The following is a 20,921-nucleotide window of genomic DNA, read 5'->3' as shown; positions in this document are numbered from 1 at the left end:
TGTAAATGCTGTTTTAATGTTGAATTTTAAGGTATAAAAAGTGTTTTGTTCATTTTCTTGGCCAATGTGACTGTAGTCTTCAAATGTTATATTAAAGGTGCCGTAGAACATCTTTTTAAAAGATGTAATATAAGTCTATGGTGTCCCCTGAATGTGTCTGTGAAGTTTCAGCTCAAAATACCCCATAGATTTTTTTTTTATTCATTTTTTTTAATTGCCTATTTTGGGGCATCATTAAATATGCGCCGATTCAGGCTGCGCGGCCCCTTTAAATCTTGTGCTCCCCTCCCCCGGAGCTCGCGCTTGCCTTTACCGGCATAAACAAAGTTCACACAGCTAAATATCACAAATATCACTAAAAATATCATGATATCATGGATCATGTCAGTTATTATTGCTCCATCTGCCATTTTTCACTATTGTTCTTGCTTGCTTACCTAGTCTGATGATTCAGCTGTGCACAGATCCAGACGTTAATACTGGCTGCCCTTGTCTAATGCCTTGAACATGAGCTGGCATATGCAAATATTGGGGGCATACATATTAATGATCCCGACTGTTACGTAACAGTGGGTGTTATGTTGAGATTCGCCTGTTCTTCGGAGGTCTTTTAAACAAATGAGATTTATTTAAGAAGGAGGAAACAATGGAGTTTGAGACTCACTGTATGTCATTTCCATGTACTGAACTCTTGTTATTTAACTATGCCAAGATAAATTCAATTTTTAATTCTAGGGCACCTTTAAAATCTGTTAGTGTGGATAGCATCAAGCAAAAGCATCACATTTTTAGTTACAAATTCCATTCAGTCCCTTCAGGATTTTGTGGTGTTGCAGTTAATGCAAATTATGTATTTGTTAGTCAGCATAATGATTTCACCAATAGAAAGTGCATTATTTTACTGGATATAATGTTTTGAAAAATTTATGTCAATAATATTTTAAATAGTAAAACAAAATGTGAAAACAGTATGACAACAATATAACTGTTAAATACTAAAAAACAATATTACTTTCAAACATTAAAGGATTAGTTCACTTTAAAATTTAAATTACCCCCAAGATTTACTCACCATCCTATAGGTGTATATGACTTTCTTCTTTCTGATGAACACATTTGGAGTTATATTAATAAATGTCCTGACACATCCAGGCTTTATAATGGCAGTGAACGTGACCAATAAGTATGAAACCACCTTCTGTATTCAAGTGTAATGCCTCTCGCAGTTCATAACGATTACGTTACATCCTACGCCTTCCATATTCAACTTACGAAAAAAGCATAACTGACGTCATGGATATTTATTAATATTACTCCGATTGTATTCATCAGAATGAAGAAAGTCATATACATCTAGGATGGCTTGAGGGTGAGTAAAGCTTGGGATAATTTTCATCATGAACTAATCCTTTAGATTAGATTTGTAATGTAATCAGTCACCATGAGCAAGCCTCAATCTAACACAATTCTATTTTCAGCAAAGCAGAACTATGATTATTTCTGTGCCAGTGTCACATTGCCTTGTGTAGAGGGGGTCAGAACCACAATTGATTTCGGTAAATATACACAAAAAAATATTTACAGATAATTGTGCTCTTACTGTCACTACCTATCACTAATTACATAAGTAGCCTACATAATGATTATTGGTGTGTTGTCAATATACAGTGCCTAAAATAACAACATAATGCATTAGTCAGTCATTTTGGGCTGCAATAATTTAAAAAAAAAAGTATTTGTGGAACTGACCATTGCAGAAATAGCTTACATGTATATGCAGGCATTATTAACTGAATGTTCCTGATTAATATCAGGGTTAAAGAGGTAAGTCTTCACGTAAGGCCAAGCCCTTTTTTTTAACATCATTTCAGACCTATTTGTCAATCATACTATTATTTTTTTGTTGCATATAACTTTTTAACAGTGGAAAAAATTACTTTAACAAAACATTATCTTTGTGACATTCCCTACAGTGATTCCATTAAAACATAATAGGATAAAGTGTGTTGTGATTTATCTCTTTCCCCAACTTTGATGAGATTTTCCATCATTTATGACTCAATGCTTCCCTGGCATTAAAGGTGCAATATGTAAAATTTTCTGTCCGCTAGAGGTTGATAGAGGCCTATTCAAAACAAAGGCGTAGCTTGATGACGCCAAGTTTGAGCGCGGAATCTTGGGACATGTTGTCTTCACCTCACAGCCGGTGGAAAATAATCGGGATAAGACTCGGGCAGAAATCATGTTCATGGATGCGATTATTAACATTACTTTAGTATGAAGCAGAGCAGGACCGAGTGTTGTGGGAGCTGAACGATGCCGCTGGAGCGATTGCGCAACACACGCCGTGAGCTGCAGAACTTTTATTATGCCACAGTCGCCAGCTTTTCCAGTCATGAAAATGAGGTAACACAGCTCTGTTTATCATATCAGATACATTTGAGTGTGTTGAAAATGATGTTATAACATTATAACAGCTGCTGTGAGACATTTGTTGCACACTGCAATAAGCTAGATCGATTTTAGAATATCATGTTAAATGCTGGATGGCTTGTGTTTGATAAATGGCATCAAATTAATTTTAAAACATATTGTATGATGGAGAAAATGCTGTATTACTGTTACTAAAAATGAAGCTGCATCTGATTATGCTATGTTAGCTACTTGACAAAATAGTGTTTTTCTCTGAGGCATGGTAAAGCATGGTACTCACAAAAAATCAAGAAAATTAGATTTAAACAGTAAGACTAAACGTGTTGAGCTATATAACAACAATTCGTTTTCTGTCTATAAATGTAACCAAAAAGTTGTTCCCTTATTAAAACATGTAATATATTAAAGCATCTTTGGTGTTTCCATGGTTTCTACAAAATAAAAACGGAAACCAAGGATAACGTGGGTATGACGCAATTGACAGGCGACTCCTCACACGTCCCGGGGCCTTGGTTAAAATTGCAATTTTCTCAAGATTTACAAATAGTTGGAAATATTTGGGATATTGTAAGTACTCAAGTGAACAAAACATATAACACTGGCCTAGTGGTTTTAGTGCATTTTACTGCAAAATTCTTACATATTGCACCTTTAACATGAAGAAGATCTGCATAAACCAGAAGGAGTGGATAGAAGTTGTTGACTCACAAGTAAGCTAACGTGATCGGCAAACATTCAACAGCATATAAATCAAACCTGCCTAACGTTGTTGAGAAAAATGTCGACAACAAAAAGGTATATAACTGTGCAAGCTTTGTGTTGATGGACTCGATCTATGATAATTCATGTTTTGATCATCATTCTGAATCTGATCCAGACGACGTCTTTGACAAAAATGCAATTTTCTCAGCTACTTGTTCGAAATGCTTTTTTTTTTTTTTTTTTTTTTTAACTAAGCCACAATCAAGTGTTAATCAAAGCTAGACTTTTTTTTTTTTTAATGCAGAGGTTCTGTTATTTCTTTTGATATATTCACTGTTTACATATTCATATAACAAAATATTCTGGGGGCCATGAAAGATTTGTGAATATGATCAAAAATGCTGGTGCTGGCTGGCAACTTAAACATCATATTCTGGTGGGGAAAGAGTTAACTGTGTTCTTACTGTCATATAGTGTCATTGTGAATTCAACAGCCTCAAAAATGTTGAATATGTTGCAGACATACTGGAACTGAAACTAATTATGTCTCTATTGCTTTGCTTTAATGCATCCGTCCTCTTAATTTCAAGAGAACAGAACCATCCTCAAACATAGTGGCCTATTTTGGGTTGGTCAGAGGTTTAAATATATTTTTTTAATTGAGTATGTTTGGCTCTTACAAACATTCACATTAACATGAAAAGAACTGTTATTTTTTAGATAGGATTGATTTTTTTTTTTTTTTTTTTTTTTTTGACTTTCTGCCCCTTCTACAGTAAAAACAAGCCAGTAGGAGAACTCTGACCTGATGATATTGAGCAAGAAATACACAGGAAACTCGAGTTTCGTGCATGTGTTAACTTTCTTTCTTTCACACATGCCTACAAACAATGTATAAGAAAACTGAGCAGAGTTTACATTAAAACAAACCCTTCAAGTAGTTTTACCTTTATTAATCTGAATTAACATAGTATATGTGTGTTAGTTTATCTGCAGTTAAAGAGCATGACAAGGTGGTAGCCCTAAAACAGGATGTGGTGATGCGTCAAACAGGAAGTAAGCCGTGTTAGATAAAATAATGTCACGTGGAATCGGTGTCTGTCTACTCATTTGACTCACAGACCTAACCGTTTTTCTTCTTCTTCTTCTTCTTGTTATAGTTTATGACGAAGCAACACTTCCATTTTAAGATGGCCATTTAAAGATGAAAATGTTCCAAAAAACCTGTTATGCAAATAAGTGTTCTTGGCCATTCTTACAGTTTGCAACAAAATGTACTAATTATGTTATAAGGTACTGAATATGCTTCAATAGGCTTTTTTAATGACAGAGACCTGGGATTCTACAGCAGTTGACAGTATTAAGAACATAGTGAACAAGTGTCAGAAGAGGGGTACACTTACTACAAAACTTTTTGACTAAACTTTTAGTAGGAAAACAGTTTGTTTGGCACAATTAGCCATTTATTTCACATTTTAAAGTGTCTACACCTGGTATAGACCTTATTTTCCAGAGAAACAAGCGCGCCGCCATCTTTAGAATATTGTCTTTGAACTTCCGTTTTGCGTTAGCACTGTAGGCTACATTTCTATGGCATCGCTGTTGAAGAATAATTTGCTGGTGAAGTGGATTTACCTGTTGTAGAGTTAATGAGAGTTATCATGAGCATTGTAATGTTTAAAGCAGGTGTCTTAACAAATGTCAGTTGCCCGGAAAGATTTTAAAATGAGCAGTTCATTCATAAATACATAAGATCGCTGTGGAAATACAAACCGGAAGTCAAAAGACAACGAGCGCGGCGCTGAAAAGGGGCGGGGCGTATGTTCTTTATATAGCCTAAAGAACAATACTAATGAATGCATAACAATGTAAATAATATGTAATTACTTTTTGGAGCAATTTGTATACTTTGTTATTAGGCCTGTTAGTGCTATACAGAACATATTAAGAACACTGTATGAAATGCTTTATTGTAAGTTAAGTACACCTAAGCCTACTTACCCATTTTGACTCTGGCATTTAGTTTTTAAAGTGGAGAACAGAATGACATTTTAGTTTCGTTGGCACTTAGTCTCGTAACACAGAGTTCTAGAAATCTGTCCATAAAATCCTCTTTTAAAAATTTACAAGAGGCATAAAATTTCCAGGTAATCATTCTGATGCAGGCCTATGCCGTGTGTACGGAAAAGGTTGCATACGTTGAGTCGGATATTACACAGAGGTTCGTAGAGATGAGGCGGTGAGAGAGAGAGAGCGAGAGAGGCAGAGCTGGAGTGATTGTGAGGGGCGGAGGAAAGAGAGCCTGTTCTCAGCGCTTATCACACTCAGAGCAGTGCAGAGAGACAGTCGGAGTAACAGCGCTCACTCACTCACTCAGTCAACCGCATTCTGTCCGAGCAAAGCCCGAACTGCCCGAGCCTCAAGCATGGTCTCTATAATCTCAGACCTGGACCCTCTCAAGAGCTGGAACGTGTTAAGGTAAGACCCGACCCGAACATGCATGTGGAGAGCGCCGAGTGTCTCCATCTCCCCGCGCTGAGCACGCGCTCTTCCGCTCCGCTCGACTCCAACACAAATGTTGTGAGAATTGCGCACGGCTGCGTGTGCCATTTCGACTCGAAAAAGTGTGTGTGGGACTTTTTTTTCCTTGAGTTCGCACATATACTGTCATGTGTCTGACGCATGGAGTGTCCTGTTAACCCTTTGAGGGACCAAGCCCTCCCCCGAACACACCGGGAATGAGGAGGCTTATCAGACCGGGCGCGTCTCATCTAATCTCATCTGTGATGCGGGATGATGGTGCTGATGCTGAGAAGATGCCGTGCGCATCGCTGCCAGATTTGTATAGAGTAGTTCATTTATGCACTTTAAGTCAATCGACTTGACATTTCAGGCAGTTCTCTGTCTTTTCTTTTTTTCTCTCTTTTCTTTTACTTCTTTTTTTGTAAAGACCCAATTAGGATCTTGATATGACATGGTGTTGCGCATCTCCAACAAATGCACGTCTTTAAAGTCGGTTTCTTTAGTTAAACACTCTTGGATATTTATCAGGTGTTTCTCAAAACTCAGCTACCAAGACTGGGCATTATAGACAGCTGACTATAACCGTTATCTATGGACATTTATTGACATTTTTGGGCATGATACCTGCTTTCAAACGGTTAAATAAGCAGATGACTAGGATTTGAGACAGGCATTGTGTAAACTCAGTTCTCTGAGTTTTTGAGGAAGTACAGAAGGGTAACTGAAACCACAGAAAGCATGTCATGATGTCAAATTGTTCCGCTTTAGTTCTCGGAAGCCTGCACACTTTTAGAGGACAGCATATGACCCCAAAAAAATTATATTATATGTTTTTAAAAGTTATTCACCATTTTTTGTGCTAATTTGCATTATATCAAATAAATATGTTGAATTCATAAGCTCCATCCCTGATGTTTTTACCAAATAAATAAGAGGTTCAGTCAGAATTTCTAATGTCACTTTAAAAGTGTTCATGAACATATTTGTAATGAGGGTATGAAGAGCGAACTATAAATACTCTGGATCTTCATATATAGTTCAGGATTCTGGGTTGTTGTAAATTGGGGCGCCGCTGTATTCCACACTGAATTATGAAAATAGATCAAGGGTATAAAGATGACACGCTGTGCTCTCTGAGAAGTGTTATTTTTGGTCAATTATTTATTCCGATAAGCAGGTCACGGCTCGGAATGCACCAAAATGCACATACATGCACATCCTCAATTTTTTTTTTTTTTTTTTTTTTTTTTTTATGTGCAAATCCTGTACTGATACATACTAGGACACAGACACACTTGTACAGTCCTGTTTTAATAGGCTTACTGTGTAGGTGACAGACTACTGCTGCATTTAAGTAGACATTTCCCGATCGATGTAGCACTATTAGTCAGTATGTTCCTTTTCTTTCTCACTGACTGACACTCACAATCACGGTTCCACCCCAGAGCCGTTCAGGGCATAATCTTCTGTTCAGAGCCGGAGAGAAGGGGCTGATGTGTGATGGATCGCTATTTGTCTTTTTCTTCTTTATTAGTGACGAAGCTCTAGATTAGCCAGAGGAGCAGCTGCTGGATCACCTTAATAAAGACCAGCTTAAGTTTTCCTGTCTTTCTTTTGCTTCTCTTTACGGTTCTCTCTTTCTTATGTGGCTCTAGGGTACTCAGTGGCATTCTTTACAGCCTAATGAAGCCACCAGATAACCCAGAACACTGTTGTCTAATGAGCACACACTTGTGTGTGTGTGTGTTTGTGTTGTATCCGATTAACTTTCTCATTATTTCTCCTTTAGTTCAAACCCCTTTCTTCTGTCATCCTTTATTTGAGTAAAGGTCTGAGAAAACTGACAGAGATAGAGCAGATAAAATGCATCCAGAAATAACTTTGCTATCTATTAAGTTGATTTTTCCGGGTGCAACTTTGACGTGCTGCGCAAACAAAATCTCCAGCGTATGCGTTTCTTCAAGTTTCTACCGAATCAACACCTCTGAACATCTCGCCGCCCGCTTGCAATAATTTCTGCCTGGTTCAAATACATCATCTTGGATTGCGTCTGAATATGATGCATCGTAACGATATCGCATCTTTCTTATGATCCATGCAGTGGAAATTTCCGACGTGCTTCATTTCTTTTTAGGGCTCAGCTCTCTGCAGGATCACTCTGTCATGATCCTACTTTTCCTTCATAAGGGCTTGATGCATTTTTAACACTGATGTTGTTTGAACAATAGACTTGCAGATTTATTTCAGTTTCTTTCGCATTAAATGCGTTTTTCCATTTACAAAAGAACTTGATGAATTGATGTAATTTTGTTACATGTAAATGTCAAAAAACATGATAGGATAATAGTGTTCTGTCTATCTATCAATCTATCTATCTATCTACCGTTTAATCTTTGTCATGTGTTCACCTCCGCAACTTTTTACATTTCTCTAACTTTTGTGCAAATGTCTTGCGAAAAAAACCAAGCCAAGAGATGCAACTCCGTTCTGTCACTGCAAGCAACAAGAACAAAAATACCATGGAACTCATGTCCGCCCACACAGACACACACACACACAATGAGTCACAAGCACATGCATAATGTTCTAACACACACATACAGGCACACAACAGCCTCTCTGTCACGCTGACACGCACACACTGCGCTCTGCGCGCTTCGGAAGGCAGGTTGAGTCGGTAATGAGAGGCAGCATGCTTATTAATACCACTTGATTACATTGAAAATTACTTTAAATAACAATGACAAGTTGTTGCCTTTATTGAATTAGTGGAGAGGCAGGCGGGGGAGATGATTTGATTAGAGGCATATTTAAACACGACACTTGGTGTTCTTGCGCCCGATGGCAGGTAAACTCGTTTTCTTGTTGTCTTTTTACATCATTCTGTCTTTCTCCTATTTTAGTAAAGTGAGAAATCAAATTGTTTTTAGGCCAGAGAGAGAGAGGGTAGCGCTGGTAGAGAGGCAATGGAGTGGCAAGCATCCGTCTTTAGCAGTGGGTGACCTCTGACCTTTGCAAGTGTTGGTTTTAATGAACGCTGTTAGCAGCAACGGCTCCGAGTGTGTGTTTAAGCCTCTGCCCAGGACGCATCCGTAATTATCTGGCTGAGTGGCTTTTCTGTGCGCGCGTGTGTGTGGGTGGGTGGCTCATGCCGTTAGCCTGTCCCTTATCCCCGGCATTAGCGGCTGGCTGCAGACAGTGGCGCACAGACGGGCGGCGCAGATGAACGGCATTCCATGCTGATCTCTGCACCTGTACCAGCCTCAGATGCACACGGCCGTGCACGTCACTCCTACCCAACAGGTCTGGGCACCGCACAGCAACCAAAAGGATAAGATCCTTAACTGAGTAAACACATCTAGAATAAATGACCTACAATATATCTGTCTCTCTCTGTCTTCCTAGGTAGGCATCTAGTCACAAATACAGAGAGACAGAAGAACAGATAGATAGATAGATAGATAGATAGATAGATAGATAGATAGATAGATAGATAGATAGATAGATAGATAGATAGACATACAGACGACATACAGACAGACAGATGAATAGACAGATGATAGACAGACAGATAGACACACAGACAGACAGATAGACGAATGGATGGACAGACTGATAGAAAGATAGATAGATAGATAGACAGATGACAGACAGACAGATGAATAGACAGACGACAGACAGACAGATAGACAGATGACAGACAGACAGATGAATAGACAGACAGACACACAGACAGACTGTTAGACACACAGACAGACAGATAGATAGATGAATGGACGGACGGACTGACTGACTGACTGACTGATAGATAGATAGATAGACAGACAGACAGACAGATGACAGATGACAGACAGACAGATGAATAGACACATGGCAGACAGATAGATAGACAGACAGACAGACATACAGATGACATACAGACAGACAGATGAATAGACAGACGACAGACAGACAGATAGACAGATGACAGACAGACAGATGAATAGACAGACAGACACACAGACAGACTGTTAGACACACAAACAGACAGATAGATAGATGAATGGACGGACGGACGGACGGACTGACTGACTGACAGATAGATAGATAGACAGACAGACAGACAGATGACAGACAGACAGATGAATAGACACATGGCAGACAGATAGATAGACAGACAGACAGACATACAGATGACATACAGACAGACAGATAAACAGATGAATAGACAGATGACAGACAGACAGACAGACAGATAGACAAATGGATGGACAGACTGACAGATAGATAGATAGACAGACAGATAGACAGATGACAGACAGACAGATGAATAGACAGACGACAGACAGACAGACAGATAGATAGATAGATAGACAGACAGACAGACACACAGACAGACTGTTAGACACACAGACAGACAGATAGATAGATGAACGGACGGACAGACTGACTGACAGATGATAGATAGACAGACAGACAGACAGACAGACAGACAGATGAATAGACAGATGACAGACAGACAGATAGATAGATAGATAGACAGACAGACAGACAGACAGATGACATACATACAGATAGACAGATGACAGACAGACAGATGAATAGACAGATGACAGACAGACAGACAGATAGATAGATAGATAGATAGATAGATAGATAGATAGATAGACAGACAGACATACAGATGACATACAGACAGACAGATAGACAGATGACAGATAGATAGATAGATAGATAGATAGATAGATAGATAGATAGATAGATAGATAGATAGATAGATAGATAGAGAAACAGATGGACAGACTGACTGACTGACAGATGGATAGATAGGTAGATAGATAGACAGACAGACATACAGATGACATACAGACAGATGACACACAGACAGACAGATAGATAGATAGATAGATAGATAGATAGATAGATAGATAGATAGATAGATAGATAGATAGATAGATGAACAGACGGACGGACGGACGGACAGACGGACAGACTGATAGATAGATAGATAGATAGATAGATAGATAGATAGATAGATAGATAGATAGATAGATAGATAGATAGATAGATAGATAGATGAACAGACGGACGGACAGACGGACAGACTGACAGATAGATAGATAGATAGATAGATAGATAGATAGATAGATAGATAGATAGACAACAGACAGACAGATGACAGACAGACAGATAGACACAGACGAAAGACAGACATATAGACAACAGACAGACAGATAGATAGGCAGACAGATGGATAGACAGACAGACAGACAGACAGACAGATGACAGACAGATAGACACAGATGACAGACAGATAGACACACAGACAGACAGATGGATAGACACAGATGACAGACAGACAGATAGACACACAGACAGATAGACACAGATAGACAGACAACAGACAGACAAACAGATAGATAGATAGATAGATAGATAGATAGATAGATAGATAGATAGATAGATAGATAGATAGATAGATAGATAGATAGATAGATAGGCAGACAGACAGACAGACAGACAGACATGTCATTTTAAAGAAAAAATCAATTACAAATATGTTCCTGTGAGTGTATATTTGTTGTTTTCAGTTAGTTAGTTGTGTACTCTGGTCTTGTGAAAGCTCAGAGTAATGAGGAAGAGGTGGAGGAAGTGATGTGGCAGTGCAGGCTGAAGGTGAAGACAACATTTGATGAGTGTGTGCGTCGGATCCGCTGCTCTCCACTAAAGTTCTGGATTATTGGCTCGAGTCAGTGTGGCGATGCACTGCCCTCCGCCGTCTAGTCGGTGTACCCATTATGCTGTCTGTGTATGTGTGTGTCTGCGTGCGTTACCAATATTGTTCCACAGTCTGACATTTTAGGAGGCTACGTGAGCTACCCAGATGGGTCTGCACCCCTTGAAGTTAAACCCCCTCCCCTCACACACGCACACACACTCTACCTAGAGAACGTAATTACAATTATCAGCTCACCCATCACAATTACAGCTGAAGGAGAGAGAGAGAGACAGACAGGGAAATGAATGCAGGCAGAACAATAGATGCTTGGAAGAATGAGACAGCGAGAGATAAAAGTCGAGAGTGTACTTCCTGTGGCCCGAATAACACTGTCCCTGACAAACAGAAACCTTACATTTCCTGTACAAAAGAAAAATCTCTTTAATGTCTCAATAGTTTCTCAAAGAAAGCAGTGAGGTTCCATGGAGAGCGAATTGAAACTCTTAGAAAAAAAACCTGGTAGACTTACATATGTTGAGTTTCAAAAGAATCACCAGAGACAATAAAAAAAAAAAAATTAAAAAAAATCTGAGATGAACTCAATTATTTCTCAACAAAGATTTTTGAAGATCTGAGCTATGATATCCAGTTTAATTATATATTTTTGATACTCTTTTTGTATGTCTCACTTGTTCAGGAGAAACATTTGAGACCTTCTGAGCTCTTAATCTCCTGAGCAACATTTGAGACGTAAAATTTACCGGTGTTTCCTGATATGCTACTTTCGTATTTCTAGCTATTCTGAATTTTATGTGAGTGTGTATGTTTGTGTGAGACACAGAAACAGATCACCCCCAATCCCCCGCCCCCCCATTTGGCTGGTTGAGGCAATTGGGAAATGGTCACAGGATTTTAATGAGAATCTGTGTGTGTGCGTGTGTGCAGTGCATTGTTTAAGCCGTAGGAGAGTGCAGGGCTCAGGACAGAGACTCTTTTCAGGCCGCGCTGAATGTCCGTGATTAAAACCGGCCTGAACGTCTGACTGTCTGAGAGAGAGACAGAGCCTATTGTCATCTCTCTCCCTCTCTCTCCCTCTCTCTCTCGTTCTGTGTGTGTAGGCAGTTTTCTATGATAAGGTTGAAATCCAGAGAGGCATATCAGTGCTGGTTTCCTCCTACGCTAGCTCTGAGAGAGGAGAATGTGCTGCAGCTATGTTTGAGGAGAGCACTTCAGGAACCATTCATAGAGCTTTCACACTCACACACACTCACACACACTCACACACACGCACACACACACACACACACACTTCTACCAATGTAACTAGCAAACGGATGTTTCACCTTGCTGTCAAAAGTAGCACATTCTCCTCTCAGAAACGTAAATGCAAACATCATGAACCAAACTGCTAAAAAAAAAAAAAAAAATTCATTTGAAAAACATAATCAGTTTTATTTTGTTTATGAACTGAGGACATTCCTATGTAAATACTATATAATTATTTGTAGAAATACAAAATCCCTATGTATTTTGTCAGATTTGAGGACAATATTTAGCAAGATATGTGTTATCATCAACCTTCCAGCTAAACTTGGTAGCAGAAAATGTTAATTTAAAGGGTTAGTTCACCCAAAAATGAAAATTCTGTCATTAATTACTCACCCTCATGTCGTTCCACACCCGTAAGACCTTCATTCATCTTCAGAACACAAATTAAGATATTTTTGATAAAATCCGACGGCTCAGTGAGGCCTCCATTGACAGCAAGGTAATTAACACTTTCAGATGCCCAGAAAGCTACTAAAGACGTATTTAAAAAAGTTCACGTGAGTACAGTGGTTCAACCTTAATGTTATTAAGCGGCGAGAATACTTTTTGTGCGCCAAAAAAACAAAATAATGACTTTATTCAACAATATCTAGTGATGGACGATTTCAAAATACTGCTTCATGAAGCTTTACGAATCTTTTGTTTCGAATCAGTGGTTCTGAACGTGTATCAAACTGCCAAAGTCACGCCCCCCAGTGGTGAACCATTGAAATTTCGAAACACTTATGACGTAACGAAGCCTCGTTTACTGAAATCACGTGACTTTGGCAGTTTGTTACACAAAAGATTTGTAATGCTTCAAAGCTTCATGAAGCAGTGTTTTGAAATTGCCCACCACTAGATATTGTTGAATAAAGTTGTTTTTTTTTTGTTGTTTTTTTGCCGCACAAAAAGTATTCTCATCGCTTCGTAATATTAAGGTTGAACCACTGTAGTCACATGAACTGTTTTAAATATGTCTTTAGTAGCTTTCTGGACATCGTAAAGTGTTCATTATCTTGCCGTCAATAGAGGCCTCACTGAGCCATCGGATTTTATCAAAAATATCTTAATTTGTGTTCCAAAGATGAACGAAGGTCTTACGGGTTTAGAACGACATGAGGGTGATTAATAAATGACAGAATTTTCATTTTTGGGTGAATTAACCCTTTAATAAAATGTTAATAAAACTAGCAAGATATCACTAACTGTTAGTTCTTTGTGCATCAACATAAGGGTGTTTTGTGGTTGCGTCTAGGTGATAAATGCTAAAGTCTCAGGAGAATAATTTATGGCATTCATACTGTTTTCTCGAGTCCCGCATCGACCTTACCACTAAACTTGGTAGCAGATAATGTTAATTTAGAGTTTTGCAAAACAATCTAAAAATAAGTCACATACTGTAAACTATAAGCTGCATATACACAAAGACAGACTCTTCCTAATACTGTATTCTAGCACTCTTGAACTCTTGAAAGTTTGAATAAAATACAAAGTTTTTAGTTTTAGTTTAGCATGTAGCATCTGGGAACTCTGAATATTACATTATAAATGCACTGTGGGAAATATATTTTGGCACTCTTGGCTGCATATGAACACACCATGTTGTTTATATGTGAGTGTGTGTTACTTTATGAAATTCTCAGTCAACAGTAGAGCAGGATTATTGTTGAACTGCCTGGATTCTGCAGCCTCATGCATATTTACAGAGAAACACTCCTCATGTTCACTGCACTCCTTTATTAAAAAGAACGAAGTGTCTTTCCAGATGCTTTGCTTTGGGAGAGAGAGATGGCATATCCACGCAAGAGGGAAACAATCTCTCTTTGGCCACATGCTGATATCATTTGTTAGGATTTTACGGCACAGTTTAAAAGGGTTTGTGGGATGAGCCACATTTGTGGGAAGAGGATGACCTCCCTTTTACTGTGACACATTCATATTGACATGTTAAATGTGAATGAGCTTGTAATTATTAGACAAGACAAATACATTTCCAGCACTGGAGTACTGGCAACAAATTTATACTTGTGCTTATATAGGCCTATAATGTGTTGTTGTTTTTAAATAATGTCTGACAGGAAATGACAATTAGGTTAGGTCTTAAATCTTTTAAGACCTCATGAAATGATCAGACGTTTATCTCTTGCCGTTTGGACACGGATATCACTTTGAGTTCGCATTTTACCTCAAGTGTTTTCTTCTTCTTTAGGCTGACACTGTGATAGCTGAGCTAAGCTAAACATGCTAGCATCTAGTATTTTTTCCTCTCTTGTCTCTTTTTCTTTCCTTTTATCCTTCGTTGTTCTGCCTCGCTGGCTGTCTGCAAACTCCTCTATCCCTTAACCCCAGCTGAGAACACACATTTTGTGTGTGTGCACGTGCGTGTGTGTGTGGGTGAGTTTGTGCACTTTTATATTAGCTAGCGCTCACACAGGAAGTTCTTGACTCCAGCTGTGTTGTGTGTGTGTGTTTAATCTTAATTGTAGCTGTCTGTCTGTACTGTCTTACGTTTCACTCCACTGCTGAGAGAAAAACGGGCCTTACGCTTGTTAAAGAGATTACACACACACACACACATCGTCCCCTGGTATGGCCCAGTGACTTTCAGTCCCTTGAGATAAAAATCCAGCATGTGGTCCCATGCCAAAGGCTAGCTTTGAGTGTGTGTGTGTGTGTGTGTGTGTGTGTGTGTGTGTGTGTGTGTGTGTGTGTGTGTGTGTGTGTGTGTGTGTATTCTTATAGGTTAAGTTGGCTTACCAAATATGAGAGTAGATTAGGGCTGTGACGATCATGACAATTGTACTGCCAATTAATTGTAATACAAAGAATTGATTTTGTTTTGCCATTTGAAGTGACATATAAACACTTAATGTATTATAATTGGTAAACATAATGCACAGAGGTAGATAGATATTAATTAAAATATTTAAAACTATTTTAAATAATATTTAATATGATTTATTTTTTATATTATTTAAAATATTCATTTAATTAATAATATAATTACTTTTTTTTTTTTTTTTAAATAATCAATTTGGTCGAATTTAGTCCAATTTCTAGAGATATTTTTTAGATCCCAACTAACCTTTTATACTTTGCTAGTATACAAGTATAGTAAACTAGAACAGATGGTAAGTGAACAGACCAGTGGGCCTATAAAAATGCTGGTTACGCTTTATTTTAAGGTGACGTAGTTACATTGTACTTACTCAAATACGCACTAAGTAATATTAATTAACTACATGCACTTACTATAGAGTTACAGTTAGGGTTAGGGTTTGGTTTAGGGTTAGTTACATGTAATTATGCATAATTTACTGTTATTACATAGTAAGTACATGTAGTAGCGTGTAATAAGTCAACTTAAAATAAAGTGATACCAAAATGCTTATACTTCATGGCATATCTATATTCACCAAAAAAAAAAAAAAAAAAAAAAAAAAAAAAGAAAATCCCTTATTTGGGTGGTAATACTGTATGTGCTTCCGGTTATTTCAAATAATTGTGATCAGGTGATTATGTAACAAGGCAGATTGAGAGTAATGGAACTATTTTTACTTGTCTTTCTGGTTACAACTGATGCTTAAGTGAAAGTCGGAAGTGTGTGTGTGTGTGTGTGTGCGCACATTTTTGTGATTTATGAGGACGCATATTTGTATAATGCCATGGGTATTATACTGGTATTACGACATAAACATGAAATATAAGGACATTTCATGAGTCCTGATATTTAAAATAGCTTTAAAAACATACTAAACAATGTTTTATTAAAAATGTAAAAATGCAGAATGTTTTCTGTGATGGGTAGTTTTTGTTCGTGTGTGTGTGTGTGTGCCTGTGAGCAAGATAGTGACAGTGTTTTGCCAGCTGTGCTGAGCTCAGGTTGTATGCTGGTTAAGTGGAGTCTTAGGTCTGATTAAAGTCAGGTGACTGAGCTTGGGCCGTGTGTGTGTGTGGTGTGTTTTTTTTTTTTTTTTTTTTTTAGAGCGTGCACTTAAACTTTCCTTTTTTTTCTGTTTCCACAGGAAGACATGTATGTCTGTTTCCTGTCGTCTCTAAGCACTAATGAGCAGGCTGCATGCGCACGCTCACACACACACGCACAGCTGGAATCTAGGCAACACCCTGCCATATTTTTACTCTTTTAATTTCTGCTTCTCTGCTCTTCTGTGTTTTTTCTCTCTTTGATATAATCCCCATGTGTGTTTCCGTGGTTACGCTGGCTTAATGTCGTACTGATATGACTGTATCAGCTACGCATGGCCAACCTCATCAACAAACTTTAGCAAAATACTTTCTCATCTTCCTGTCTTCTCCCCACTTCTTCCGCCTTCTCCCCCATAATTCTGCAGCAGCCTGGGGAGCTTTCGCTGTCTTCATCCCCAGGGGTCATCATCATCATCATCATTAGCATCAGAATCATCATAATAATTGTTATTGCTGAGCATTATAATGATTGAAACACATTTGTATGTGTGAGAGATACCCACGTGTAAAACAACCTTGGACAGCACATCCAAGGACAGTTCTCTAGCTGTCAGATGCATGTAACTCATAAAAATATCAAGTTCCAATGATTAGATGACTTTACGCATGAGTTAGGTTCAAGTTGCGGGGGAAAGTAGTACAAATTCCCAAGTTAAAACTGGTTGCCAGATTGACAGTGTTTGCAGTATCCAGTTTTTGAAAGACATTCAAGGGGTGTTTATTTTGAGGCACTTAATATCCTTGAGCTCACCTGTAAAACTCCACTTTATTCTCACAGATATCACTGATTTCAGATTTACCTGCCCCTATAAATAAATAAAATAAATGTTGTTAGTTGCTTTTGGGTATATATTTGTGGTCCGAATGAAGGCAATAAAGTAAAATTAATTGCTCTTGAGATACATGTATAAAAGTTTAATTACTTTCAACTCAAAACACCATCAAAAAACATTACAATTTGATGTGAGACACTGAAAATAACAGCAAGATATGATGCAAAAGCCAAAGACATTCATCTGGCATACACAAAGTCATACACATGACCACCAATTGACCAGTTATTCCAGCAATCTGTGTTTTCACTCTTATATGGTAGGGGGTGCTGTTACAGATCTTCTGAGGTACAGCATCTCCGGATCCAAAAACAAGAAAAACGATCTATGATAATTCATCTTTTGATCATCTTTCTGTCTTTGACAAAACCGATTTTCTGTTTTATTGATGAAACTTACCCACATTCAAGTGATGATAAAAAAAGAATGAAGGTAGATTTTTTTTTTTTTTTTAAACACAGGGTCCCCATAAAGGTCCTAATAAAGCCTAACAAAGAAGTGATTATAAGTGCAGCGCTGCTTTGTTTACAGAAGTAACCAGAGAAACCGATATATTGCTGCTGTTCCACAAGCGCCATCTACTGTCAGACACTGAATCTGCATTTTCATTCAGCGCATCTGCCGTTTTTGTTCAGACCTATGTGAAGATCGACCCATATTTTTTACACAGCTTAATGCAGTGCTGTAAATCTTAACCAGTGGATCGATTAGAAGCTAATATGCATTCAAAAAAATGTAGAATAATAATATAGAATATTATATGTAATCATATTTCAAATGATTTATAGTCGTTTTATGCTTTAGGATGGTTTAATAAACAATGATCCTCCTAATACAGTATTAATTTAATATGTGCAGGTCTTTAAAAATAGTCTTTAAAAAAATTAAATTTGAGAAATATGAGAATATCATCAAAAATGTTGCCGCTAACTGGCAACTTAAAAATAATACTCTGACAGGGAAAGAGTTAATATCCCATCTGAATGTGCAGAATTTTGGTCAATGTCTTAGGTCAAAAGTTTGCTTCAGTTGTCCCTACAGTATGTTGCATGCACAGATTTCATCATGCTATTGCACTTACTACTGAATGTGTCATCTGTGCACGTGCCTGGAATTGACTGCACTAATTGATGGGTTCACTCAACTCTGGCCCTGAGGTCTACAGTCCTGCAGAGTTTAGCTCCAACCCAGATCAAATTGAATTTCCAGTAATCCACAAGTCCAAAATTGTCCCATACCTTATATAGTGCACTATTTGATGGGACAGCCATATGCAGTGGTGTCTAAAACCATAGTGGACTTTGAGTGTTATCGAGTGCACACATTCAATCCCATAATGCAGCTCAATAAAGAGTATGCAACCAATGTATACTCAACAGCCAGCCACTAGAGCAGGGGTTTTCAACCCTTCAACCCCTCATCTTTTAAAACACCTGGCTGTGACTTTCAAGCAATCCTGAAAACCTTGATTAGCTGGTTCAGGCATGTTTGATTAGGGTTGGAGCTAAACTCTGCAGGACAGTGGGTCTCCAGGAGCAGGGATCGACCTCTGTCTTGAATTCCCATGCACTCTGAGGATTGCACCAAATGACTTCCCACTTCTCGCCAGAAGATGGTGTCCACAGCCCTTCCGACATACTCAGTGTCTGAATTCGCTTACTCATTTTTATTCACTCCCTCAACTGGACTGTATTGGCTGAGTAATGGTAGGGAATAGTGAATGGGGGTATGGGGCAAATTCAATTACTGCCCATTATTAGCTTGTTCACGTCTGTTTGATCAGGCTATGAGCTAAATTGTGGACCTTCAATGCCAGAGTTGAGAAACTAGGGCTGGGTAAAAAATATCAATTTCGCGATTTTAATCGATTCTCATTTTTACAAACCGATATCGATTCTTAAATCCCAAGAATCGATTAGTCTAGTCTGTTTTCAGTTGATGAATGAATAGAACATGTAATCCAGTAAATCGCAATAATCTTTGTGCTTTGTTACTTATGATATTAAGCAAAGTCTCAGATTTCAAATGACGTCCATCTTATTATGAGATTCAAAAAATGAATACCGTTTTGGCACTGTTAAATGTGGCGTGACAGATCGCTTTAGCGCCTCATGTGAAGCCCATGTAAACATCCTCTCTTTTGCTTTATTATCAGTTACAGTGCGAAATAAACATGACTAAACATCTGAAGGTATGTTAAAATATACAGTACAACTTACCTAAACCTGTATCATGCCTTGTGTAATAGCTCAATCAGTGTTTCAACCTCGGAAAGACATCAATAAAGTAAAACAGCTTGTAAACAATGTCACGTAACGTCACATTTACCTCAGAAAAACATATTCAGTGACCATAAACATAATAGTCAGCTAGAAAATTGAACTCTAGAGAGCAACATTCTGATAAATATAGCTATTCACGTTACATATATTCATTATCATTTTTAATATTCTTCAATATTTAATGCATGTTTGAATAAACCTGTTATGTCAGCCACGATTCAAATGTTTATATTTCAAAAAAACGAATTGAAGTAGAAATATGATTATGTAAGACTAAACTTCATTTATAATTAAAAAAAAAAAACATCATTGAGTGTAATTTAAGTGTTTGTATATAAATAAGTTAATTTTACCTTCAATATTATTATAGTAGTACCAACTGACTCCCATGTGTAGTTTTTTTTGGCATATACTGTAACTGATCCAAAACAATCGATTTCGAATCAAATCGAATCGGAATCGAATCGAAAGCATGTGAATAGAAATCAAATCGAATCATGAAAATTGTGTCCCATATAATATCCAGCCCTATGAGAACCCTAAACTAAAGAAAAATTTGGAAATTTACAATAAAAACAATGGAAGACGTAGACAGAAACAACTAAAAAGGATATGCGAGGAGGTACAACTTGAGTTTGAAAGAGTTTAAAGATCACAACTCTGTATTCTCAGTTGCAGGTCAGGTGAAGTATCAGTCAAGCAGGTCAAACAAGCAGCCGTCGTAGTGTGCATGTGTCAAACGTGTCCCTACAAGTTCACTGTCAATGGAGTATACTCAGAAAGATGTTAATGAGGCAGAAAAACAAAGCATACCCCAGGCTTAAGGGGCCATTCTTGTCCAGAACGAGCTGCAATGTGGACCAGACTTCATACCAATAGTCAAAAGTCTGGCTCAGCAATTTTTCCTTGGTGGAAACAGAACTGTTTACCTTGTCATTTTCAGTTTTCTTCAGTCAATAGTTTATACCTTTCTACTGCCACAAGCGAATGATCAAAACCCCTCTGTAGCATATGTACAAGACCGTGCCAGCTTTCTGCCAGCAGTCTTGCCAAAACTCAGATAACACCACTGATTCGATCTTCTCTACGGTTGCCAATGGTTCCCTCTCCGTGCTTCCAAGATCTGGTTAAGTGTGAACACATCTGCGTTCA

At 38.0% G+C, this 20,921-nt stretch overlaps 1 protein-coding gene across 2 annotated transcripts in view; it reads left to right on the top strand.

Moving 5' to 3' along the window:
• Positions 1–5,402: 5,402 nt before the first annotated feature.
• celf2 (cugbp, Elav-like family member 2) overlaps positions 5,403–20,921 on the top strand; it is a 177,092-nt gene continuing 161,573 nt past the window's right edge. The window contains exon 1 of one of the 2 annotated variants that reach the window (XM_048157403.1): positions 5,403–5,613. In XM_048157403.1, the coding sequence (XP_048013360.1) occupies positions 5,561–5,613 (53 nt within the window). In that variant the 5' untranslated portion in view covers positions 5,403–5,560. Of the gene's footprint in view, positions 5,614–7,990; positions 8,507–20,921 lie in introns of those variants that run through there. The other variant, XM_048157415.1, reaches the window with a different exon arrangement.

This window comes from Megalobrama amblycephala, linkage group LG14 (genome assembly GCF_018812025.1).
Source record: "Megalobrama amblycephala isolate DHTTF-2021 linkage group LG14, ASM1881202v1, whole genome shotgun sequence".
Taxonomy (NCBI): domain Eukaryota; kingdom Metazoa; phylum Chordata; class Actinopteri; order Cypriniformes; family Xenocyprididae; genus Megalobrama; species Megalobrama amblycephala.
This window is presented reverse-complemented; position numbering and strand designations above follow the sequence as displayed.